Below are 26,574 nucleotides of genomic sequence, written 5' to 3' on the forward strand. Positions count from 1 at the left end.
ATCTGTTTTTTTTTCTGTGGTCAGCAGTCCCCAAGCCAGAAAAGATTCCTCACCCCAGTCTTAGAGGACTATGTTAATGTGAACTCTGGGTACCTTTTAGTTCACATCATTGGCAACTCCACAGAGGAGTTACAGTTCACAGCCCATAGCCTGAATTGAGAGGCTGTGTAGATATAACTGGAGGATTTTGGACAGCAGCAGCATTTAAATAAATAATTGGCTTGCACAGTTCCCCCACTGTGTCTTAGCCTCTTCCCCTACCCCCACGATGCTAGGGGAACTGGCTTTTGAACCAGCTCATGCTTCCCCTTCCCCTTTCTGTCTCTTCTGATAGAGGCAGCAAGGGCAGTCGGGGATGCAACTAGTCGAGTCAATACTCGACTCCCCGATAAGCATATGCTTATCCGGTAGTCCACTAATTGCTTATAGCCCTAGTCTGGATGTAGAGAGAGAAGGCCATGTGAAAAGCCACTGATGCTGAGAAGCCCAGGAGTAGTGCAGAAATTCTATGCCTCTATGCAGGTGGGGAAATCCTTTAATAAAGACAAATTGTAGAATACTTTGAGATTAGACTTCCTGTTCTTCGTGACCTTACATTCTGTTTATGAGTGCAAGATTTTTATGATTGTAATTTGTTTATTTAACAGCACTGAAATTTGTTTTTGAAAACTCACAAAACAATCACATGGGTTTGTTTTCCAGAAGACTTACTGGAACAATAAATGTACATAGGATACTTGTCAAGTTTAGGGATCTTTCACTCTTTCAAAAATCCTTCTCTATAAAATGTTACTGCAGAATAATAGGAGGATAGAGGACACGAAAGCTGGATTAACGGAAGAAATCCTTTAATTCAATTATTGTTTTATTTATCTTCATGCATGTCACCTTGTCTCCTGTAGGTTAGGGCACAACTTCTATCACCATATCTACCATGACAACACAGTGAGGTTCCTGTTTACAGTCTGGGCACCATGCAGTCCTCCCAGACTGTAATACTCTAACTTACATGACACAGCTGCACTCCTGTCAAAGCTCTATAGAAGAACCATTTACTCTATCTGTTCCGTTGACCTTTCTGCTTGTGGGATAGGAGGAAGGTCACTTTAACTTCCTAGACCTTTGATTTGAGAGTTGCCCCTTTTCTCTTTTTCTTAAGCCCTGCAAATAAGACAGAAAATAGCCACTTATTTGCAGGGGAAAGGGTATATGTTCAGTCTGCCCCTAGCAATGCAATGAAATTAAACATTCCATGTATAATATGTTTAACATTCCATGTTAGATCATAGATCATTGAAAGAAAAAAATGAAATACCCTTCCTCTCAGAAGACATACCCTGCAAGTGCTACATATGTTCCTTGCTTGTCAGGCGTACAAAAGAAACAGTGGCATATCAGATTATCTCCTTTCAAGTGAAAACAAGCCGAGTTCTTTCTAATTGAAATGAAGCAAATCTTTCCCTGGACTCCAGGCTGGGATGGAGGGAGCGTCACTCGCCTATCCCTGCTGATTAATCTCATCAGAGTGAAACACTTTAACTTCTTAAGCCCTGTCTGCACTAGAGAAATCCAAAACTCGTTTTGCAATAGATTGGTGTACTGCATGATCTGCCAGGGTGAACTATTTAAGAGCATCTCAACCTGACTCTCTCTGGCAGGTCTCAAGCATGATTTTGTCACTACAGTCTGCTTTCAGAAATATATTGCTTAATGTAGTTTACAGCTATTATCATGGGCAACACTTCACAGTGAACTCACTTCTAGATGGTGCTGTGCTTACTGAGGATGAAGCACCTTTCTTTTGGGGGCCTGTCAGGCTGAGGTAAAGATTCTTTGCACCACTGTTGCTGTTCTGCTTTTATGTGACTACGTAATTGTTCCTTTTGTTCCTTTGTTAAAGATATTTAGTTAGTGAAACATGTCTCATAGTATGATGGAACCTGCATTTTTCTATTTCTATTCCCTTAGTAGTTTGGATCTTTGCTCTTCTTTTTATATCCCAAAAGCAGTAATACCGATTACTGTACATCAGATATCAGTTTGGATTATGGATGTTAAATAGCGTTTAATCAATGCTATTTCCATCAACTAGTTGATTAGTTGATAAGGGGTGGAACTGCAGAGCCACAGCGGGGTTAGCTCCTGCCCTTGGGAGCTAACCCTGCTGCGGCTCTGCCTTTTTAATGTATTAAGAGCTGTCAGACTTATAATACATTTAAAAGGCTGAAGCACAGCAGGGGAGGGGGAGGACATGGACAGGTTTGGGACCAGGCACAAGCTGGGATGGCTGATTCCCCAGCTTGTGCCTGGTCCCACACTATGTCTCTGCCTCTCCTGCCCCCCCTTGGAGATGGTGCTGGGGGAAACTGGCTTTTGAGCTGGCTTCTCCCAGCACCAGCACCTGCCCCCTCCTTACAGCTGCATCTCTCTGATAAAGGCAGCAAGTGGGGGCACAGGGAAGCCACTAGTCAACTATTCGCTTACATCCCTAGTTTGGATGATTACTGCCATGAACATGGGGAAATAAGGGTGGTTCCCTGGTTTAAAGTGGTCCACATTATATACAAGATTTACAATTAGATTCCATAGATCCCATCACTCCACACCATAAAAATTGTACCAGTGCCCCGGCCCTAAATGCATGTGCATGTATAAGCTGCCATATAAATGACTGAATATAATATGTGAGATCCTTATTTTGCTTTGGCATGACATTGGAGTTCAGTACCAGATTGCTGATAACTTCTTAACGACCATTAACCATACATGTTTATCAGAGCTATTCAGTCCTTTTCAGTTTGCTATTAAAATTCAGCTTGTATAAAAGCAGACATACAATCATAACAGTCATCCACATGAGTATATTTATTCAGGTGAATGTTCAAGGGCCCCAATAATTAAATTGGGTTTCTGAGCATCGCCAGTGCTGTGGGGCTCTGAGGATTTTGCTTTTCTTCTATGTATGAGACTACGTACTGATTCATGACTCAGGCAGGGAAAAAACAGAGGCCACACAGTGAACCAAGCTCACAATCTCTCTTTTTCTCTCTTTTCTTTTTTATGAATCAAGCTGTTCATCACAGAGAGGTATAGCAGAGAATATTTATGGGGAATGCCAAAATCTTTAGCCCACTGAATATGCTGTCTTTTTAAAGGGAAAAGCAGTCATGCCCTTGGAATGATAAAAATCTTACTTGACCATGTTCATTTTTGCTACTGTCAAATTTCAATTAAAAACTAGTAACAGTGTAATACAAAAAGCCTCAGTTTATTAACTGAAGAACAGTTAGGTGAGGTACAACAACTATCAGTGTAAGTTATTTATTTTTGCGATACGTTCCTTGGCTGTTCTCTGCATTATGATTTGTAGATTGATTTCTGGCATTGCAGTTGTCTCAAGAAATAGATAGTAAACCTACCTATTTGGATACTTGAGTAAGAATGAATTTGATTTGAAATTAAATTGGGTTCCATGTTTAAACTGTTTGATATTTTATCTTGTAATTTGAGATCTTTTATTTAAGCTATTTTTATTTGTGAAAAATTGTGATCCAATTATTTCTTTGTACCACTGTATGTTTTTATTTGGTAGATTGATGTGTTTTGGGACATACTTTTTTGTCACTGTGTGCTAGGGATTACCAATAAGCATTACCCTACAGCATGCTTACTCTGGGATAACTGGTTAGCTGGTGCCCAGCCTGGCCAAAGCAGCCCCCCACCTGCAGCGCAATGCAGTGGGCCAGGTAACTAGTTAAACGTATAGTTTAATCAGTTAACATTTTAAACAGGATTTTACATCCCTACCATGTGCAGTATGCTCATGTGCAGCATTGTATGCATACATTACATGTCTTGAGAAATGTTTCACATTCTATCACTATTATAAATAAAAGGTCCAGTCTAGTATTACTTAAGTAAGATCACTAATGTATGCAAAATCTCTTATGCAGTTTGTATCACTGTACATATTGTTATGATTAAGTTATTTAACCACTTTATTTGGTGGCTTAATGACAGGGAGGAGTTGGCCGAGACATTTATTTTACCTCCAACCTATTAGATTTTTTGCTTTCCATTCATTGTTTTAGATCATTTGTAGATTTTTTGTTCACTTGTTGACTTTCTAGTCCAGCCCCAGGATGTTCTCATTTGTGTTCTGATTAGGGATGTAAGCTACTAGTTGAGTAATTACTCAACTAGTTACTCTCTGCCCCCCAAACCCCGCTGCCTTTGTATTGGAGACAGCAAGGAGTGGGGGCTTGAGCCAGTGCTGGGGGGAGCCTGCCTAAAGCTGGTTCCCTCCAGGACCATTTTCGCAGTGCTGGGGAGGCAGAGCTATAGTGGTCCCAGAAGCTCTCTGCCCCTAGGAGCTAACCCTGCTAAATATAAGTAAGAGCCTACTGGTTTCTTACTTACATTTAAAGTGCAGAGCTGCACTGGGAATGCCCTTCCCTCCCCCCATTGACTAATCGAGTAGTCAATGGAAATTCCTCAATTAGTTAATTAACCGATAGTTAACATTCCTAGTTCTGATATATTGAATGTTAAAAAAATGTTCTAAGACAATTTGGGGGTCATAAAATATCACTATAATAGTATAATATAATTTATTTTTATATTTCCATAAACAGCTTGGTTAGCTCCATACAGTACTAGTTAAATCAGCTAAATTATCTGATAAGTTGATTTAGGACTTTTATACATGTGTTCACATAGACATTTATCTCAACATTTGCTGAGAAGACCTTTATTAAGCTATGATGACTGCTGAATATGAAATGTAACCAAGATTTTTTTTATTCAAATATAATTTAAATATTCATCAAAGAGGAGTTATGCTTGCAACTGACAGAGACTATTAACATCAAAAAATATAATTAACTGCACTGGGTATCATGAAGCAGAGTTAGCCAAATAGCCGAGAGCTCTAATTGCTCTAGAGCTTGAGAAGCAATAGTTTTATTTTATACTCTTGCTTTGGAATTAATAGTAATGTGTTTTCCTATGTGAAGCAATTAAAAGTGGCCTGTTAAGATTCATTGCTCTGTAGGAAATCTGTTGAATATCACTTAGTAAACAGAACTGACATGTTTTAAAAGAATGTACATGAAGATTAGTATGATAGGAAGAGTGTAGCTCGTAAATTGAGAGATCTGTGTGAATTGAACAATATGTTTAAATAGACTGAGAACTTTTTAGCATTATGAAATCAGTGTTGGCCATGACACCATCTAAAAAGCTTTCAGTGTTAATAATGCAATTATTTATACTATAGAATTTAGAAGAACTATTATATTGAGGCTTTATCTACACTGCGGCTTCTTGCGCAAGAACTGTTTTGCACAAGAGTTCTTGCGCAAAAATTCTTCTGCAAGAGCTCGTCTACACTGCCATGTGCTTTTGCGCAAGAGTGTCCATGGCAGTGTGGATGCTGTCTTGCGCAAGAAAGCTATGATGGCCATTTTATCCATGGGGTTTCTTGAGCAAGAAACCTGTTGCCCGTCCACACTGCCTTCTTAGGCAAGAGCTCTTGCGCAAGAGGACTTATTCCTCATGGGGAGAGGAATAACTCTTGCGGAAGAAGCCCTCTTTTCCAACACCTTACTATAAATTTATTTGCGCAAGAACGCGTGTGCAGTGTAGACGCTCTGCACATTTTAAAGCAAGAACAGCCATTCTTGTGCAAAAAGCCTGCAGTGTAGACGCAGTCTCAGAGAATTTAGCTGGGGGAAGATAAAAAAAAAAAGAAAGAAAAACAAGGATTTAGAAGTTGAAAAGTGGCTCTAGTGTAATGGAGGAATGTACATATTTCACATTCTGGAAGTTTACCTACAACGATTTATCCCCTACTTATAATGAAAAAAAAACACACCTTGGATCTTTGTATCTCTAAGCTTTTTGGTTGAATGCAATAAGGAAACATATTGAACCCTTTAGATCTTCCATTTGCTTCAACTATATAGTCTTAAAGTGGGCAGATATTGTGATGGCTATTTGATATTAATGAGGTTGTTGAAATTGAAAAAGTTTAAGGGCCTAAGATATGAGCAACAGTATGGTGTTATAGAATTTCTTTTCCTTTCCCTAAAAATGGAGTTGTAACTAATAACTGAATGATTAACAACCATAATGGTTGGAAGATTATATATATATATATATATATATATATATATATATATAATTTCATATTTTATACCTTTTTATGTAGTATAAAGCAGTGGTTTGCAGGGAAAAAAAAATCCAGAGTCACAAATTAAAAGGAACGATAAAATGTTTTTTATGAAATGTTATAACTTTGAATGTACTAAATGTATTTTATATATTTCTAAATTTACAGTGAAATCTAACTTTTTAGGGTCATCTGCAATCTTTAAAAAGATTCAAAATAGTTCAGTGCTAAAACAAAACAAAAAATCCTAACTAGAATTTGTTTCATATAAAGATTTGCTGCCTGTGTCATACATTATTTAACATACCCTGTTTATATCAGTGACATACGAGTGCATGCTAGATTCTCAGAAGAGTACTGTGTTTGCTGCTTCACAGCACACAGCCTTGTACTTCCCATCTTGCACATGGTGTTAGCAGATATTTAAAGCACTTCAGTCTAACATTTTATAGGTCATGATGAACTGAGACTATAAAACAAGTTACTGCTATGAAGTTAATGCAGTCTTAGAGTGTGGCATAGACTGAATGTTTTACTCAGTATGTAATATTTTTAGTTTGCTAGGGAAACATCAAGTGTGTATGTTGGGGGGGGGGTAAATTCTTATATAAATTTTCAGTGTCAAATCTGTTTCTAGTTATGGTACAGAATCCTGTACTTCAAATTTACTATTTGTAGTAATATTTTTTCCAGGCTGTCAGTAAAGTATGACAGTTACAGTAACCCTAGAATGTTGATATCGTAATACAAACAAATAATACATACAAAAAAGTAGTCTCTATACACACTTTAAAAGATGAAACAGAGGGAGAGGGGGTATAAACACATTTCTTTGAACAAATAAAGGAGATATCATAATCTCAGAGCGTTGCTAGATGCAGCAAGAACCTGTATCCCTGCCAAACTCTCTTAGCAATGAGAGACCTTAATATTTTTTTAAAAACATATAATAATCTCATCTGGCAAGATATGTACTTTTCACTTGTGCTGAAGCTCCCATATTACATATTTAGTGACAATCTGTGCATATAAGATCTGTTAACCTCTCTGTTTATTACTTCCAGTATAGCATTACTTTTGTAACTTTTAGTTGAAGGGACAGGGATTTTGAAAATGTATTTAATTTTATCATTTTATCAGCATGGTGAAGCTATTGTTTTAGCATAAATTAAACTGTGCTCCCTCACCCCAAGATTTGTATCAGACCCTGTTTCTGTTGAACAACAAGCTATGCTGGACTCAATTATTTGCTCATTTAAGAGTAATAACCATTTCTCTACCCCATCATCTTTCTGATGTTAACTTTATTTCTTATACATAGTGAACTCAGCTGTACCATTATGCGTCCAAAGCTGTAGGTGTTTTCTTATCTAGAATGTAGCAGCACAGATACTCCCTTCAGAGCATTATTCTAGTGCTAGCATAATAGATGGGTATGAAAACCACAATTTACTTCGTATATTTAGCTTTCTTAGATAATTTCACTGCTTTTGTGACAGATATAGCAAAAGCACACCTCCTGGAGTCGCATTTAAAAAAGAGCTCTTTGGGTAATATGCTGTAGACAGAATACATATGAGTTAGTGTTCAGTTATCAAGAATGCCATCAGCAATGCCTTGTTGCTTTCTTATCAGCCACTTCCTGCTGTCAGCCCAATGCTAATTTCAATAGAAAAGGATTTGCATTAAATGTAATGCAGTATTCTATATAGCTAACATGGTGGTTTTAATTGTGCAAACACACGAGGCTCCTGCAGTGGTAGGTAGTTTGATAAAAGGATTAGATTATAAATATTTCTGTCACAATTAAAGATTAGCTCCAAGTTGACAGAGATGAGCTAAAACAACAAGGAGTCCGCTAGAGAATCTTCTTATATATTTCTTATGCAGGTGAGCTTGCTTGACATTGTATGTAAAAACCACAACACACTCCTTGAAAAGAAAAAAAATTCCACCCTGCTTTAGAGTTAAGACTGGGAATGCCAGGATTAAAAATAAATAAATAAATAAATTTAAAGAATTTAAACTGTAAATCCTCCCCCCCCCCCCAAAAAAAAAAGTGTCTGTGTGTGTGTGAGAGAGAGGGGGGGGGCTACATCTAGACTGCAGACCTCTTTCGAAAAAGAGTGTCTAAACTACAAGTCTGGATGCTGGATGCTCTCTTCGAAAAAACACAGTTTGCATTACATAGAGAGCTTTCGAAAAAAGGTGTTCGTCGTAAAATGAGGTTTACCATGGTCAAAAAAACTGCCATGTTCTTTTGATTTACTTTCGAAAGAACGTGGCAGCAGTCTAGACACAGAGGAAGTTTTTTTGAAAAAATGCCACTTTTTTTGAAAAAACCCTATAGTCTAGACACAGAGAGAATAGCACTGTGCTTCTGGAGTTAGAAAAGCAGGAAGATACCTTTGCTGAGGCAGCCCTATACCTTGATGTCCTGTGAGATTTCTAGATGATGATTAGGTCCAGACATCACTGTGGATAATGAATAACTGCTTTTGTGATGGGCTTTCCTCTCTGAATAAAAGAAAGTACTTGTAGTAAGTTCTTTGAGATATGTTTTAATGAAAATGACACACTGTTATTGAGTTGATTAAAGACCCTACCAAGAGACAGCACTTGTGTCTCAAGTTAGACCATATTGGGAAAAGAAATCTGCAAATGAAATCAAAAGGCTCTCTTTTTGTTATTAAGTCATCAGTTCACATGTACAGGCAGTCCCCGGGTTACATGGATCTGACTTACATCGGATCCCTACTTACAAACGTGGTGAGGCAACCCCGCACTAGCTGCTTCCCCCCAGCAGACCAGGGAGACGCGGAGCGGCTTTTCTCAGCAGATACCTCAGCTTGAGAATAAAGGACTGAGGGAAGTGAGGTGTGGGAGAATAAAACTGAGCTCTGGAGAAATGTTTGGCTAGAGTTTCCCCTACAATATGTACCAGGTCCGACTTACATACAAATTCAACTTAAGAACAAACCTACAGTCCCTATCTTGTACGTAACCCGGGGACTGCCTGTACCTTTAAAGACATAAGACCAGACAGAAATGTGAAGGGGAGAGGGGAGGTGGGAAACACTGTGCCATGTTGCTGTCAGATTGTAGTCTAATGAGTTCCTTTCAAAAAATAAAAGGAGTTAAAATTAGTTACCTTTAGGCCTAAGATTTCAACTCTTTGCTATGCATTTTGCCTCTTGAAGTCTGTTCAACTGCACACATGAATCATTGCCATAACCCTGTGGAATCAGCAGATACCTAGTGATGGCACAGTGCCTCTGCTGATGAAAATCATAACCAAAAAGGGGTGTTCCCCAGGGCAGGTTTACAAAAACAATTTATTCTTTTTCACCCTGTAAAACTCATCTTACATGCAGGTTCTTTTGCATTATTACAAACTCTAATCCTCTGAGTGGGTAATTAACGGACCAGAAAAGCCATTTGTGGAAAGGAAAAGCTATAAGGGTGAAAAATATTTCTCTACTGAATGATCTTTAAGGAGTAAATAATTACAAGAGTGAGAGGTTTGGGATGACCAATCTAAATCTGAGCATAATTAGGAGGAACACAGTCTGAAAATTGAAGCACTTGGCATGTGCAACAATTCTTGTATCATAAGACTAATTAAATATTTAAAAGCCAAAATACTTGCACTATTCAAAGAAAAATAACCTGCCACAAAAGGGTCGCTAACTTTGCAGATAATTAGCAAGGGTTATGGGGGAAAGAATATCACAGATTGGTTCCAAGGTTCCTTTGCAAGGTCATATCTTATTATGCTGTATCTTTTATATGTTCTGGTAACAAGTTTCTTGCTAATTTAATCTAACTAGGGCATCCCATAGCGATTTCCCATTTCCCTTGTTGAAAATGTGATCATTTCTCTTTGTGCAAACTGCAGTAGGTGAACATTTTTATACATAATTGCTCTTAATTGATACAGGTCAAAATATTTTTTTTAAATTATTGAACATGAAGTTTTGAAATTACAAATACAATACTGATGTTTAAAGAAGAGTTAGCATTTTTGAAATATTGGGATTATGCTTTTCCCTACATTTCTACAGGTGAGCCTGTGAATTCAACTTGGTCTCAGTGGCCTGCTCTGTACATAAATAAGGCTTACTGTCCTACTAAAACTAACCTATAATTATACCTACATAGATTTTGGAGGCAATTTTAAGATGAACTTGTAGAATACATTTATGCCTGTTTTCATTATTTATGGTATGATATATATTACCCAGAAATCACATGAAATCGAGTAGGAAACAGTTTTAAGTTGTAAAACTTTTAACTGCATTATGAAAATATTAAGTTCCATCCCATGGATAAAAAAATAATTACTGGGTCACAGAAACTGACATAAAAGAATGTTCACTCTTATCCAGTGTTTATTTCTTTATGTGCTGATTACAATACTATATTTTAGAAAAATTGGGGTTTTTTACTTCCCTGTACTTTTGTATTTAGTGTCATAATATTGTATGTTAGAAATTATCATTAGAATGCAATCTGATGACTACATTAGTACCAAATCCTCTTCTAAAACCTGCATAGCTTCCAAAAGAAAATGCCTGCACCTGAAACTTTGCCACTTTCTGTGACACATATTAGCCTAAATATATCTCCACTTGCATATCTAAATAAAGGTGTTGCTCTTTTTTTATTATTTAAATCAGCTTACTTGCCCCATAGACCAGACGAAAAGAGTTGGAAAAAAAAGATGGTGACAAAAATTATTCAGCACCTGTGAAAAAGAGCAAATGTGGATAATCTGTTTCAATTACTCAAAAACTTTTATAATGAAATTTTGTAAAAGTTTACATAGTTAGAAAGCGCACACAATGTTATTTACTTCTTTTTAGAGATGAAATGGGTCTGTTAACTAGGGTCTGTTTATTTTATGCTTATGTTTGTCCCTTACCAAGTTTACAGTGGTATTTTCCTTATGCTGTGCCATCACTTTCAACAGATAAAGTAAAATAAACATATATGTGTTTTTATTCCAATTTCCCAGCTCAGCCACAAATGCAGCTGAAACCCTATCCAGTTTTTGCCAATTTCTTCTTCATCCTGTTCCACTTCCTGTCTTTTGTTTGCATGCATGGCTAGAATTCTTTGCAAGAATTTAGCCTACTAAAATAAAAGTAATACAGACTACTTAAAATCATTATTCATCTGAGGACCAGGAATTTATCTTTTATATTAGATTTATAAGTAGCAACTAAAATTACTATATGTGGACAAGATTAAAGAAAAAGGAATTATTTCATTTCATGATCTTTGTATACCTACCTGCATTTAGGCTACGTCTAGACTGCAAGCCTCTTTCGAAAGGGGCTTTTTCGAAAGATACTTTCGAAAAAGAGCATCTAGACTGCAACCTCTTCTTTCGAAAAAGTGAGCCGCTTTTTCGAAAGAGAGCATCCAGGCAGTCTGGATGCTCTCTTTCAAAAAAGCCCTGTTTGCATTCAAGAACTCCTTTTTTCGAAAGAGCACTTTCGAAAAAAGGTGTTCTTCCTCGTGAAATGAGGAGTACCGCGGTCGAAAGAAAAGCCACGTTCTTTCGATTTAATTTTGAAAGAACGCGGCTGTAGTCTAGATTCAGGTGAAGTTTTTTTAAAAAAAAGACTACTTTTTTTGAAAAAACCATGCAATCTAGACACAGCCATAGTGCATAGTTAGTTTCACTGTATCTCCTATGTAGAACATAGCCAGTTAGATAATCAGTATTCTCTATTTTAACATGTCTTTCCCACAGCAGCAAGGTGGAGAGAAACATTTATGAAATATCGGAACATACGTTGGTAAAACCACAAAAAAAACAGAGGAACTAGGGACAGGTGTAATATGTGAAAATCTTTTGAGCTCATATTCTGATTGACTCAAGTTTATAGCGTTCCTATAATAGTGGAATTCATACCAATAAACAAAGCACTAATATAGGAATAAATTGTAGCAAGAATAATCTATGATAAATTATCCATGAGCAATTAAAAATAGTTAAAAGTTTCCTCTTTCTAACATTAGGCTGTTTTAAACTTTGAAAACGTGAATACTAAAAAGCATCTGGGTCGACACGTTAAAAATGATTAAAAGTGTGAGGTTGAAATCAAGAAATATGAGGTTTACTTCATCATACAAATCTAATACTTTTTGTTGATACTGAACCAGAAAAGATAATCCTATGAAGAAGATTGTGGGAGATGCACTTTTTCTTATAACAAATGCAAATGTTTATTCTTCAGAACAATTGTTAACTCTTAACGGTTTTAAGCCTAAGAATACTATAAGATTACAATGCAGTGGGCAACAGACATTTCTTATGAATTATGACTTAATATTTTTCTGACAAATGGAAGCATTATTATGAAACACCTCCTTTTGCCATATTAATTAAGAGCATTTAGCTTCCTAATGTTATGTTTACTTAGTAATTAGTAAGACTCAAGAAATCATCAGTATTTTATTTTTCTTAACCCAATAGTGTCAGAATTGTGGATAGCAATCAACAGTCTCAAACGAAAAAAAAGCCCTGACATATGTATTCTTTCAAAAAGTTTTTTTCATTTAGACTGGCCAAAGAGTCATGTAGATTGAGAAACCAGCAATGTGAGTCTACAGATCAATTTCTGGACTGCCTTAGTAGTGGTTTAAGACTCAGAAAGATCTCTAATTTTTAAGCTAATTGCTAAGGGACAAATTCTGTTTTCATACGTGTATATACGCCTCCCATTTTTCTTCTGATTGCTAAAAACAACATGAAAGCAGGTCTGATTCTGGTTCCCCTTTGAGTTGACTCAAGTGGATGCTATTTTCTTGAAAAGAATAATCTTAGGGGTTAGTAGCTTGCAACCAAAGGAGACCAGAGGAGTGTGGCATACTGTACTTTTAAAAAGCCGGTGTGCAGTCACATATCAGTCTATCAGAGGGTTGTGTTTTGCAGGCAGGGGAGAGGTTCACCCTCCCTCCATGTGTTGACTTGTATTATTACTGTTTCTATAGCAACATCAATCTTGTGACAATGAGTACAGCACACCTTTTTTTTACACTTTAGCTCAAAGCAAAAGCTAGGGTCTTTGGGGCTTGCTTTCTTTACAATTTCTCTTTCAGGATTAGGGTAGGATCAGTTTACTAGCTGTGTAGGTATCATGCCTAGTATGTAGTAAAGTGTATGTATTTTTAAAATTTGGATCCCAGGAATATAATGTTCTTTCTACTTTACATATGTGCTTTCTATGTAATGTCCTAAGGCTTAAAAATGGACTTAAATAATGCTTGACATTTTCAGAGATATTAGGAAGTCAATATCTGTCACTCTACTCACTGAGACTCGTCTGGGGGACTGCATATAGTACCTTGACTGTAATGAAACTATGTACAGTATGTAAAGTTAATCATGTGCGTAAACTCATGCAGGTTCACGGTCTCAATTAATGTCTATTATCCCCAGAATATGCTGGCCAACTCATTTAAATTAACATTCCCATTATACAGCTGAGGATAATAAGGCAGTGTGGATAAATGACAGATGAAGCTGTAATTAAAGTTTGAGAGTTGCTGAATTGAGTCAGATTCTCTAAATATTAGTCCATCCCTCTTCTTATTTAAAATAATGCTAATGCTTATATTTTATTTTTTTTCTAAAATATTGTGTATATACACATACCTCACACAATAATATTGGGAAAGTCAGCACAGTCATTGGCATGTGAAAATGCAAGTCCATTGGACACCTAAGTTGCAGACCCATTGGGAGGATCACTAAAGGTAGGCTCTGGGTCTGCAGTAATTTTTTCATTTAAGAAAATGTTGTTGCACTGCAATGTGTGGAATATATCTCTACATTGGCCATAACACATCCATCACCCCCATCCAGTTTTTATTACATTAGGCAAATGAGCAGGAGCAGCATGTGAAGCGACTAGTGCTACAACTCAGCCTGTTTGCATCCCTCAAGTGGATGCAAACAAAGCCGCTATAGGCAATATGCAGGAACGTATTATCTTGCAAGATAGAGCACTTGAAAGTATTTAATCAATTTGTCATCAGAGTAAAGCACAAAGAAATCTGACTTTGAGTGTCAAAACATTTTTTAAATAGTTTTATTTTGTTATGTCAATTAATTTTTTTATGTGTGTACTGACAATGGCTTCTCAGTATTACATATTTACTTAATAAAAACTATATTTACAAAAACATCCAGAATTAAGAATACATGGACAAAAATCTAATAACCTCAGAGTTTTGACCTGAACTTTTGTCCTCTTTGACATTACACTAATTTTTATGGTACATTATTATACTTGTTAGATTATGTGCTCAAAAACAAAGCTTTGGAAAGATAAGTTGTTAAATGGGACTTTTTTCTATATTTATGCAAGAAACCACTAAAAGGAACTGTATGGATTATATTTAAATATGATCTGCCTCTTGTTCAGCTTGTGTGAGCCATCTAATGTTAAAGTCATGCCAGTGTATGACTCTCAATTTCAGTGCTACTTCAGTTTTCAGGTTCTGCTATAATATACTGAGCTTTTCGTTTTAATGCTGGAGTATTTGTTCAAGTCCGCAGATTTTGCATTTTTAATCTTCCTTAGAACAGTGGTGAATAATGGCCCCTGGCAGGAGATAATGAAATTTTCTTAATTTATATTTTCAAGCAGAAGCCTCAATTGAAAATGGCATTCTATGGCCTGGAGACATAGCTCTAGTGCAAGTTTCAGGGGAGCTGTAATAATAATGCAATGCCAACAGTGACGGGGAATGATAGGACAGTGAAGAAGTAATTTAGGGAAGAAAAGAGAATGTACGAAAGCTTTATTGTAGCATATCTAATGATCTGCTGAAGGTTCCCAATGGCTTTTTGGAGCATGACAGAAGAAACTAATGTTATCTTGCCAAAACAGAAGCCCCTGCTTAATCAGCAGAATAAGACTATTGATTAAAACACCTCACACAATAGATTACACAAGGAATCTCATCTCCATACTTTGCACTTGGTAAACTATAATAATGAGCATAAGATAATCAAAAGAAAAGCAGAAGCAATTTGTTGGGAATTGTACAAGTCAAGATTAGAGTTTAAATGCAAACAAATTAGCATGGAAAGTATGTCTGTCTTTAAAGCGGAACACATTGATGGTAACTTCAATAGTACAGGGATAGATATGTGGTGGGTAAAAAGTACTTGCTTCAGCCGTACTGCCACTTGTTTCATTTACCATTTTCTCTCACTTTTATCTCATTTGTGAAAGGGCCATTCCTACCTGTATACACTCATTCTCCTGAGGTGAACAGAGTTCAGCATCATTCTGCAACTGTTAATTTAACTTTATGTTTGATTTCAGATGAATGTAAGTGACATCTCTGTATTATGAAAATTTAACCTTTTAATTCATACTGAAATGATTTAGAAAAGACAATGGTAGAGCACACAATTATGCTTTAACATTATACTCTAGCCGGCCTACTGCACTACTTAACATTTCCTCTTCGAAAATTCTTGCCTTTGTTAACATAACAGGCTAGATATTCATTCTTTCAGCTCTGCAATTAATCTCTCTATAACTAGGGTTTCAAATTTAATTCATATACTCGGTTTTTACAAATTAGTCATCATAGCATTTATAGAAAGTCTTTCACAAATCAAGTTCATTTGCTTATACATGACAAATTCATTGTTTCATAAGTCTTGGTAAATATTGTGGGTGCCTAAAATGTTACCATTAAGCCTTAACTGTTTAGTGTAACAGTCTCTATATACTACAATTAATGTTTCTTGGAAATTAATAATATTTTATATAAATTTTTATGTTGAAAATTTAAATGAGTGTTATTCCTTTTCATTGGAAAAATCCTTAAATGTTCAACATGCAGTAGGGTTTACTCCCAGGAGATAAAGTATTTTAAAAGTGTTTTTCTTTTAAATCTTTTCTTAACAAACTAGAAAATAATTAGAGCATCATCCTTAACTCCTGATGTAACATCTTACTTAGTCTTCTACAAGTTAGTAAAATGAAATAATAAAAGTGAACTTCACTTCCCTAGGAAGCCGGTGGAAGTTGCAGGTGAGTCATGTGCCCTGGGAATCAGACTCTTAAGAGTCCATTTTGAGGACTCGTCTTTTGTTTTTAAAACGTCACAAGGTTCTTTAATGAGTTGCGGGGAATATTTATGTAATGTTGAGCAGAACAAAATGTAGTCTCCAAATTTCTGAATTGCAGTAATGATTTTGTTTGTTGCTGCTGTTGTGAGATAATGAGGATTGATTTGGAGCTGTGACAAGGATGTGTAGTATTTCCTCTCTTTGTTTTCATTGTGATGTATTTAACATAAGACAAAAAAGCAGGAATTGCATGTACAAGTGGTGTTTAGCAGATATTAGTCCGAAATCAGATGAAGCTACACTGAGAGCTTGTCTGCACTTCCATCAGTTCAGTTGCAGCACTTAGGCCTTGTCTACACTGGCAGATATAATGTCAGTTACCGCGTTGCCCACAGAACACTGCAGGGAAACACTTGTTGTGTGTCCATAGTGTGCTCCTTGTGATGGGGAAGCATGTCCACATTAGCAGCTCTTGCAACACAGAAGAGAGCAGTGCATTGTGGTAGCTATCCCACTGTGCAACTGGCTGCAGGTTGCTTTGAGAAGGGTTTACAATGTTGCATGGGGCAGCCAGCATCACATGATAAAAATTCCTCAATCCCATTGCTCCATGGTCATCCTATTACATTGACAGCTGCTTTTCAGCTGAAATGTGGGGAATTGGGGAAAATTGTGACAGGGAGTGTGGGGATGTGAGGGGAGGGAAGCAGAATGTTTTGGGGGACACCAGCATACTGTCATGTGAGTTCAGAGAGCAGCAGGAAACAGCCCATCCTGAGGAACAGCACGTGCACACAGGCATGTGTACATGCAAGCACATACACCCACACCCCTCTCTGCCCCTCTGTGTTCAACAGCATGATCATTCCATCTAAATGGTGTGTTCTTTGTCCTGGAGTAGATCAGCACAGTATGCTGGCTGTCCAAAATGGAGCTCTGAAATGGGATATACACATGCCTGCAAAGCAGCCAGCCAAGTTCAAAGCAGAGTGGCCATTGGAAGGATTATGGGACAGGCAAGTTACAAAGCAGCAAACAATTGAGGTGTCTACGCTGGCACTGTGATCCTGCAGCCACCTCGAGTTACAGCACTGAGAACTGATTTACAACACTGTAAATTGCCAGTGTAGACGAGGGATGGGATGGGAGAGCTTCATCCATCAGTGTACTTTATCTTCTGGGAGTAAGGTTTGTACACCTATGTTGCTCGAGGCATGGACATTCTATGTAAGTTGGTGGTATAGACAAAGCCTGAGGTTAAGTCTGTTAACTTTTAAGGGATCTTCAAAAGCCCTAATGTGTTGTTAAAAATTAAGAATTTTGGGATATATCCAAAATCAAAAGTTCCAGCACAGTACATCACAAATGAACATCAGGAAAATATGTAAGAGAACTACAAATGTAGGTGTACAGAACACTCAGGCACTCCCACATTCCAGGAAACTAAGCAAATGTTAATGCTTGCCTATAGCTTAAACAATTTTAAATAGATGAACCAAACCAATATTACACTGGTTAGAAAAGGCACCATTGGTTAAAATGAATGTACTTCAGGTTAATTATTAATGATGTTTCTTCTCTAATGGTGTCTAATACATTTTTACAAATTGTCAGTAATTTTATTTCCATATTTATTTGAGGTTGAAAATCCACATGAACTAGCAACTTTGAGAATAAGGTTTAATTTGTTCAGCCGGGTTTAACTGTTTAACCAGCATGCAGGTAAGAGGGAAGAGAGATCAAGACAGAGAAACATAGATGCAGAGCTTCTAATAGTGTAATAAAATTTGGCTGTGTATCACTCAGTTCTCATGGCACCTCAAAATGGTGACGTAGTCACAGAATAGTGGTCTAATAATAGAGTTTTGTAACCTGTGTGATTGTATTTGCTTCTGGCATTTTTGGCAGAGGCACCTACAGCCTGTGATATATAACCCCTTTTATTTTTTGTAGAAATCTAAACACATAAATGATCAAATCAGCCATTATAGACTTGGACTGCATTTCTCTTCTCCATAAAATTATGTCTAAGACACTAGTATTTAACCCTTTCTTTTCTTCAAAAAATACTTGAAGAAGTGGTGGTTAGAAAGGATCTCATATTGATAACTTATTATAAAGACAGCACTTTTTTTTAAGTGAAGAAAGCCCATCCTAGAGATTGAATACTGCCATTTTTCTGAAAGCAGATAGCAAGAGTGCAATTTCCCCATGCTGTCTATCTGTATGTCTTGGAATTACAGCCGCTCCCCGAGTTATAAACAAGTTACGGACCAACACTTGGTCCGTAACTTGAAGTGTTCGTAACTCGGATCCCATAGAGTTACATGGCGACCACGCTGTTCGTAAGCGCCGATCGCCATTCGTAACTCGGATCCACATATACTACCGCTTTGGTTGTAAGTGCGGATGGTCGTAAGTGGAGATAGTCGTAACCCAGTGAGCGGCTGTACACTGTGCTGGTATAGAAGTAGATGAATAAAGGGCTTTTCAACCCATGGGTCGCAATCCAAAATTGGATGACCATGGAAGGTGAAAAGGTTGTGTGGGAGGCTGGGAGGCAGATAGGAATGCCCACCCTTGCAGATCTAGTGCTGTAAGACTGGTTGGACTCAACTCCTCAGTCCAAGCATTACAATCTGGAGCACAAAGTCACAGCGCTGACAGGTTGGGACCAGGTGCTCTTTCTGCCATGATGATGGGAGGCTGGGTAGGCCGTTTTTGAGGGAGAGGACGTGTGGCCGAGGTCACACACCCCTGACACAAATTTGGCATGATCAGTCCCTCAGTAGAGTTTAGGCCGGAGTGGGCAATAATTTTGTTGGAGGGTCCACCTCACACATTTTGGTAGTGGTGGTGGGCGCAACACCTCAGGTAGAAGGGGCAGGGCTTCAGGTGGAAGGGGTGGTTCCCTCTAGCCACTGGCAGGGTGGGGGAGGAGACTGCACTTTCCCCTGTAGGACCAGAGAACACACAAGGTGTTTCACACCTGCCTCGCCCTCCTGGGGCATATGACACCTAGGCTGTGTCCAGACTCCATGCCTCCGTCGACGGAGGCATGTAGATTAGCCAGCTCGGAAGAGGGAAATGAAGCCGCGATTAAAATAATCGCGGCTTCATTTAAATTTAAATGGCTGCCCCGATCTGCCGATCAGCTGTTTGTCGGCAGATCGGGAGAGTCTGGACGCGATGCCCCGACAAAGAAGCCTTTCTTCATCGACACAGGTAAGCCTCGTGAAACCAGGTTTACCTGTGTCGATGAAGAAAGGCTTCTTTGTCGGGGCATCGCGTCCAGACTCTCCCGATCTGCCGACAAACAGCTGATCGGCAGATCGGGGCAGCCATTTAAATTTAAATGAAGCCGCGATTATTTTAATCGCGGCTTCATTTCCCTCTTCCGAGCTGGCTAATCTACATGCCTCCGTCGACGGAGGCATGGAGTCTGGACACAGCCCTAGAGGGAACTGCCAGCTATTTTGAATAGTTGGCGGTTCCCTCTGGTGCCATGTGCCCATGGCGGAGGCAGGAGACTTCATGTGATCCCCGCACCCAAGCCAGTCGGGGTCAGGCTGCAGGGTGGATTAAACATCTTGGCGGGCTGGATGCGGCCTGTGGGCCATATCTTGCCCACCCCTGGTTTAGGCTATATTCCTTTTTCTGTTTTCCCCAGCCCCTTACACAATGCATAAGAGAACAAGGAAGACCCCAATTTGGAGAGTTCACTAAGGGCCAGAGGTATTTACACTGTGGGTATGTCTAGACTACATGCCTCTGGCGACAGAGGCATGTAGATTAGGCTACCCGGCATAGGCAAAGAAGCAGGGATTTAAATAATCCCTGCTTCATTAAAATAAACATGGCCGCCACACTGTGCCGACGATCAGCTGATCCGGCACAGCGCGGTAGTCTAGACGCGGATCAGTCGGCTGGGGAAGCCTTTGCCGATCAATCACTTATGCCTCTTGAAACGAGGCTTACAGGATCGGTTGACAAAGGCTTCCCCAGCCGACTGATCCGCGTCTAGACTACCGCGCTGTGCCGGATCAGCTGATCGTCGGCACAGCGCGGCGGCCATGTTTATTTTAATGAAGCAGGGATTATTTAAATCCCCGCTCCTTTGCCTATGCCGGGTAGCCAGAGGCATGTAGTCTAGACATACCCTGTATGTTCTCCAACATTGTCCCTTAACTATATATTTCCCCACGGTAGTTCTTTACACGGTGCTTTACCTCTTTGTGACTCAGTGGCCAATAGGGATGGGGTACGAGTTGGGATAGACCACACAGTGTAACATGTTCTCCACACAACATACATTGTAGTTTGTGAAAGGCCTTGCCTTGCCTTTCTCCTCTGAGCAGCAATAGCTTGCGTCTCTGGTTTTCATTCAAGAGAATCAGGATGCATGTTGAATGAGGCAGGCAGCCATCAACAGCATGGCAGATGTGTGTGTGAGGGAAGGTGGGGCAGCACGGAGGCAATAGGAAGTCTCAGCATAGTCTGTGATCTACTCGTGGTACAACAAGCTATGAAAAAATCCTGGCCATACCCTGGTCCTGTGCATAATCACTATCTTTCTGATACTCAGAGGAAAATGTATTTGTCTACTGCTTCAAAAGGCACACTGGTGAAGTCAGTAGAATCTGGGCTTGTGAGGATTTACTTGGCAAGGAAAATGGATGGTTCCATGGGACACACCCAGTTCTGCATCGCCTTTTGAGTTGTACAGTCCACAAATAACAAAAATAAGTCCCCATGATTTCTTAAGTTATACTTGCTTTACCAATTTAGAGATGCTATGGATTAAAGAAGAAATTGATTTCACACGTGTTTGCAGTGGACAGCTGTGGAAAAGCATTGGGACAAGATGGATACCTTAACTTGGGTCCTGGTATTCAGGAGTGTAAGAAGTAGTAGTAATAGAGAAGTTGATAAAACAGGTGGATGCAAAGGCAAGACTATTATTTTAAGTTCTTGCTTCCTTTCATTCAGTTTACTGACAAACAAAACTCACCCATGAGAAGATCAGTCAAATCACCAAACTGTGTCTGACCTTTTACTTTTCTGTTTATTTTCACAGGACACATAAGATGTTTTCGTTTATTTCCTTAAGTTTTCACTTGCTCTGGTGAAGTTACCTTATGTTGTTGTCTTTCAAATGCCACTGTAATATCTCCTCTACATTTTTAAAAATGAATAACAGTATAAAAAAGTTGCTAGTTTTAACCATTACTATGTTTTGTACAAAATAATATAAAACACAGTTGTTCCATGGATGTTTTGTGCAAAGTTGTGCCCCATGGCATAATTTAGTATGTTCAGAAAGTGACCTTTTAATAAAAACAGTTCTTTTTTATTTCTTGAAGGGTATTTTAGTTTAAACAACTCTCTGATGGATTTGGCAATTTTAGCCGGTGCCAGATTTATGCACAAGCTAAATAAGCTACAGTTTAGGGCAGTGTTTCTCAACCAGTGGTACGATTACCCTTAGGGGTACTCGAGAGAAGTGTGGGGGTTACACAAAGTTTGATTTAAGTTTTGCAGCGCTTTATTATTTTTGTACTTTTTACACCCAAAAATTTAATCGCACGTCCTGCTACAATTAAGTTGTTTAAACAAATGTGTTACAATGGTAGAAAATTTTTTTATGTGTCTGAAAACTTTAGGTACTGGGGGTACTTATATATATATATATATATATTTGGAAAAGGGGGTACTTATAATTTTTAATTGATAATCTATTAAAAAAGATTGAGACACTGATTTAGGGTCTCAGATTATGAGGGACCTTTAAATAAAAAAATATTACTAGTTTTATTTGCATCCTCACCTATATACTGGTATATATGCAAATATAAAACTTCTTATTTCTATTTTCATTGTCCCTTCGGTTAGAACAAAGCATATTTTTGATATGGGACCTCTTAAATTCGACATAGTTTAGACCCTCAGCATGTTTTCATCCAGCCCTGGTTTTAACTGTTGTTTTAAAATAGGTCATTCTTTGCAGAGACGTCTCCTACTTCCTGTAATCCAACAGAGAAATGGACATTTTTGTAATGGGAAGTTTAGCAGTACATTGTTTGTTCCCTAAACTTTTATGAGTGTGAGTTAATGCTCTTGACTGGTAGTAACCGCTCAAACTAAAATCAGAACTCCTTTTTTGGTGCAGAAAATAAAGCTTGTCTGAGATGCAGAAACATTCAGGAGCACAGTATCTAAAGAGCAAGATAATTGGTTCTGGCATAAGCAAAACTACATCAAAACTATTCAGATTGGTTGCTGGTTGTTATTTTAATGTTCACATCAAAACAGTACTCCACATTGATTTTATTACATGCTTTATTGAATATCAGTATGAAGCCAATGTGGGGTAGTTACCTCAGTCAAAGAGGATGAGTTAATATTAGGAATAACATTAATATAAGGTTATGAAGCTTGAACTAAAATAATTATCTGGACACTTCATTTATAGATGTTGACTGATCTAATATTAAGTTGCCCAAACATAAAGGGAGATTGCTGCACTGTGTCACGCTATTTTAGTATAAACTTGTAAACTAAAATCTTAATTAATTACCTTGCTTTCTTGTTCCCCTTATAGGTGCAACAACCGAACACAATGTATAGTTGTTACTGGATCAGATGTGTTTCCTGATCCTTGTCCTGGAACGTACAAATACCTTGAAGTTCAATATGAGTGTGTTCCTTACAGTAAGTATAAACTTTTTTGCCCTTGTTCACTTTTTCCAGCCTTTACACTTTAATGTTGGAGCACTACCACATGCAAAAGAAGCATATGTCTATGGCCTACAGAACTATTTTGCATGCAGAGCACTTACAGACTAGGGCCTCCAATTAACTTCACGAAGTGTGGAAGGAAGCCATAGTGTGATGCTGGCCAAGTGTCTGTCTGTGTTCTTAAGTGTTTGGCTTTTAAGGCTACTGTTTTTCAAGAAAACAAACTTGAATTAGCTATTCAGTAGGATGGATAGAAATTTGTTCTTTTGCCCAATACCAGTTGCTGACAAATTGGTTTGGCTCTCAGTTTTCTAAAGAAAGAATTGTCTTCAATTTTATTCTTTATCAACTTGAAAGGCTGCCTCCTTTGTTTATGTTACTTTGGGTACATGACAGAACACACTACTGAGATATTAGAAACAAGTGTCTCAGTTATTATTAAATTTTGCAAGAAAGCTTGGTGCTTCCAGGTCTAGGAGCACGTTCACAAGTGCACATTAATTCAGAATTAATAATTTATCAATAAATTGATAAAATGTCTCTTAGTAACACAAGAAAAAGAAATGGACATTTTCAACATAAATAAAACAATTTGTTTCATGACTTGAAATAATCCTTCAAAAAGAATATTTTAAAATTTAATACTAAGAATGAAAAATCAGTAGTCCATCGCACTACAGCAGTTTTGCACAATGTGCTTTCTAATGCCAGAAATCAGTAGTTTTAAAAATTAAAAATTATCTTAACTATTGTTGCACAATAATGAAAAAAATATTTCTTTTTTGTAACTGAAGAGTGTTTGAGTTTTTAAAATGACTGATGATTCAACACTTTCAGCTGTTTTCATTTCCTCCAAAGGTCACTCCTTGGAGTGACTTCTCCTTTAATTCCACAGAGAAATGACCATACCTGCAGTTTAGCAATATAGTGATTGTTTCATAAACTGTTACAGTTGTTATGATTGATATTCTTGATCTCAAACCTAAACCTAAACTAAACTTGTCTCAAATGCAAAAACCCTCTAAAATAGCAGAAAATACACATCAGAACACAAGGGGGTGAGTTCTGGCATAAGTAAAACCATGACAAAACTGGCCATATTGGTTATTGCACATTGTTTTGAAATGCAAACTTCTTAAATCAAAAAGTGCACCATACTGCTTCACCACATTAGCTTTATCCAGCATCCATTGAAGGCCAAACACAGTCACATTTTGTTTTCATCCCTGCTGTGTATTTCTGTGTCGTTGTAAAACGGGTGATTTTTTTCTATACCCTTTGTAGGTTGGACGCCTACTTTATACACTACTCCTTAGTACTGTTCCTCCGGTGTGTAATATTTGTGACTCGTTGTAACCTTTCTTCTTGTCCCACTTTGAGGGGTTTTGTCCCAATCTAACCAATATTATTTTGTTTAATTAAAGTCACTTTTACTTTAGCAATATTTCTGTTCCCAAATTCCCAGAGAAAGTGCAGTGCATCTGATTCCAAAGCCATGAGGTCAATCAAATGCCAAGAGGTTATTTTTCCGTGGAACCACTTCCAGTAGGCCAGTCTATAGAGAAAAGTATTATGCAATTATCAAACTTTAAAACAATTTTTTGTGCTGTTTTAGGGAGACAAGTGTGGATATATTCTACTGATTGGGTATTCCTATCTACAGGGACTTTTCTTTTTCAGTTATGAGAAGTATAGTGCCACTACGGGCCTACGCTGAACTCTAACTTGTAGCTGTTCTATTCTTTAAAATGTTTGCTTTGCTTAATTCCATTGACACTCCTCTTGAATTATTCTGTGTTAGTAATTATTCTAGACTTAATTTTGTTCTTAAAGTGAAGTTGTAACTGCAGCTTGCAGAGTGGAGACATCAAGAGTAGTTACAACGGTATCACAGGAATTATCCTAGTTATTGGCAGCCCCCAGAAGGTTTGATGAATCAATTCACATAAGCTGTACCATTCATATGCTTATCCTCACCTTGTGATATCTCACTCCAATTTTTTACCTTCCTTCTTTCCACTTCCCAACATCTATCCTTGTATTTTCAAAACTACTTCTGTTTGATGCCCCACAAAAATGCATGTATCAGTTCTTGTGTTCTCTCCCTACTGGGCTGTGCTCTATTTGAATCAGTGCTCTGGGCCCTTTGTTGCACTTTAAAACAGAGTGCTGGCATGTAGAATGCCTGAAATCGCAAGGTTTGCAAATTGCAGCTGGCTCAGCATAAGAGAGAGATCCCCTAGGAAGTGTTTCAGAAAGGTCATCTAGGCCTTTTGGAGGTCTAGGTGAGGAAAGAAATTACAGATCCCTACATTTTCAAACATTTTTTTAAAGAGGTTCCTGATCTTATTTTTCTGAACTGGTCTTTTTCCCCCTATCGCTTTAATTCCCCGCCCCCCCCCCCCCCCCGCCATGTTTATCACAAGATTGTGTTAAAAAAAAAAGAAATCTCATGTGACTTCCATTCTATCCATGAGAGAGTAAACATGGTTGATTGTGTGGGATTTTGTGGTAAATATCTATAGCTCTCTCTCACACTTTGAATTTAATGTCTCATCCTTGTACAATGTTTATTATACTAGCTTCTCCACATCTTGCTGACATGCATAAATACATAGCTACCTTGCTGACCATGCATATGCCTAGAGCTCCCTGGGTTCTGTGCTCATGAGCTTCATAATGAAATCCTTTATCAGAAGCTTGTTTTTCTTGCCTCTAAAATTCATATAATCTATTGCTGATGTTTTTCTTATCTTTTTCGATTAAAACAATCTTTGGGGATGCCCAGGTGAATCTCCATTAAAAATGGGATTCTAAACAAATCTGCTATGTATTGCTTTATCCTAAAATAAGAATGTTATTGATTGAATTACAGAGAAACGGAGAGTGCCCTACTTGACATTTCTCTCAATTATGCTGCATAATATATTTTGATACTTTGGCTGAATAACAGAAGTCAGCCCTTGTAGGATTAATAAGCACATCAGAAGCACTACTTTCTACATCTATGCATGAAATTTGATGTTAAGCCTTATTTGGACTCAGGAATTCGATGGAAAACATTTTTTAAAGTATTTTGTTCTCTGTGTATTGATTGGACTTTGAAGTGTTTGATTACTTCAGTAAGCCCATCTGTCCCTGAAAAACGTACAGCTGTACACAAATGTTCTCAGAGCAGACATGCCATTAATGATTTTTTTTATTTATGTTTTCCACAACTGCCCTACTATTACTGATTCTAAGCAGGTACCATATTCCTCTTTGCTGAGTAATAAGCTCATGCATAATAATTCACAGGTGGAATCATCTGAAAGTCACTAGCAGAATTGTAACTACTTAAAAATTCTGTTCTGTGTACTTTGATAAGTCCACAACTACAAAGAGCAAGAAAAAAAGTTTGTTATCTGAAGATATTTTAATGAACAAGGCTAGGAAAAATACTATTAATTTCTGAAACATTAACAAAAACATTCTAAATTGTCCCCTGAAAAATATTATATGTGTTTAACTAGTGCTTTTCTCACAAATAACACAGGTAATGCTGTTAAATGAAACC

At 37.8% G+C, this 26,574-nt stretch overlaps 1 protein-coding gene across 15 annotated transcripts in view; it reads left to right on the plus strand.

The window, feature by feature from the left end:
• Nucleotides 1–26,574, plus strand: part of ADGRL2 (adhesion G protein-coupled receptor L2) — a 538,071-nt gene that overhangs the window by 447,056 nt on the left and 64,441 nt on the right. For all 15 annotated transcript variants that reach the window (XR_012905938.2, XM_075936335.2, XM_075936334.2 and 12 more), the window contains one exon: nucleotides 22,882–22,991. Coding sequence is in view for 14 of the 15 variants with exons in the window: in XM_075936335.2 (XP_075792450.1) it covers nucleotides 22,882–22,991 (110 nt within the window). In the remaining variant the exon portion in view is untranslated. The remainder of the gene's footprint in view (nucleotides 1–22,881; nucleotides 22,992–26,574) is intronic.

This window comes from Pelodiscus sinensis, chromosome 9 (assembly GCF_052426305.1).
Source record: "Pelodiscus sinensis isolate ZL-2025 chromosome 9, ASM5242630v1, whole genome shotgun sequence".
Taxonomy (NCBI): domain Eukaryota; kingdom Metazoa; phylum Chordata; order Testudines; family Trionychidae; genus Pelodiscus; species Pelodiscus sinensis.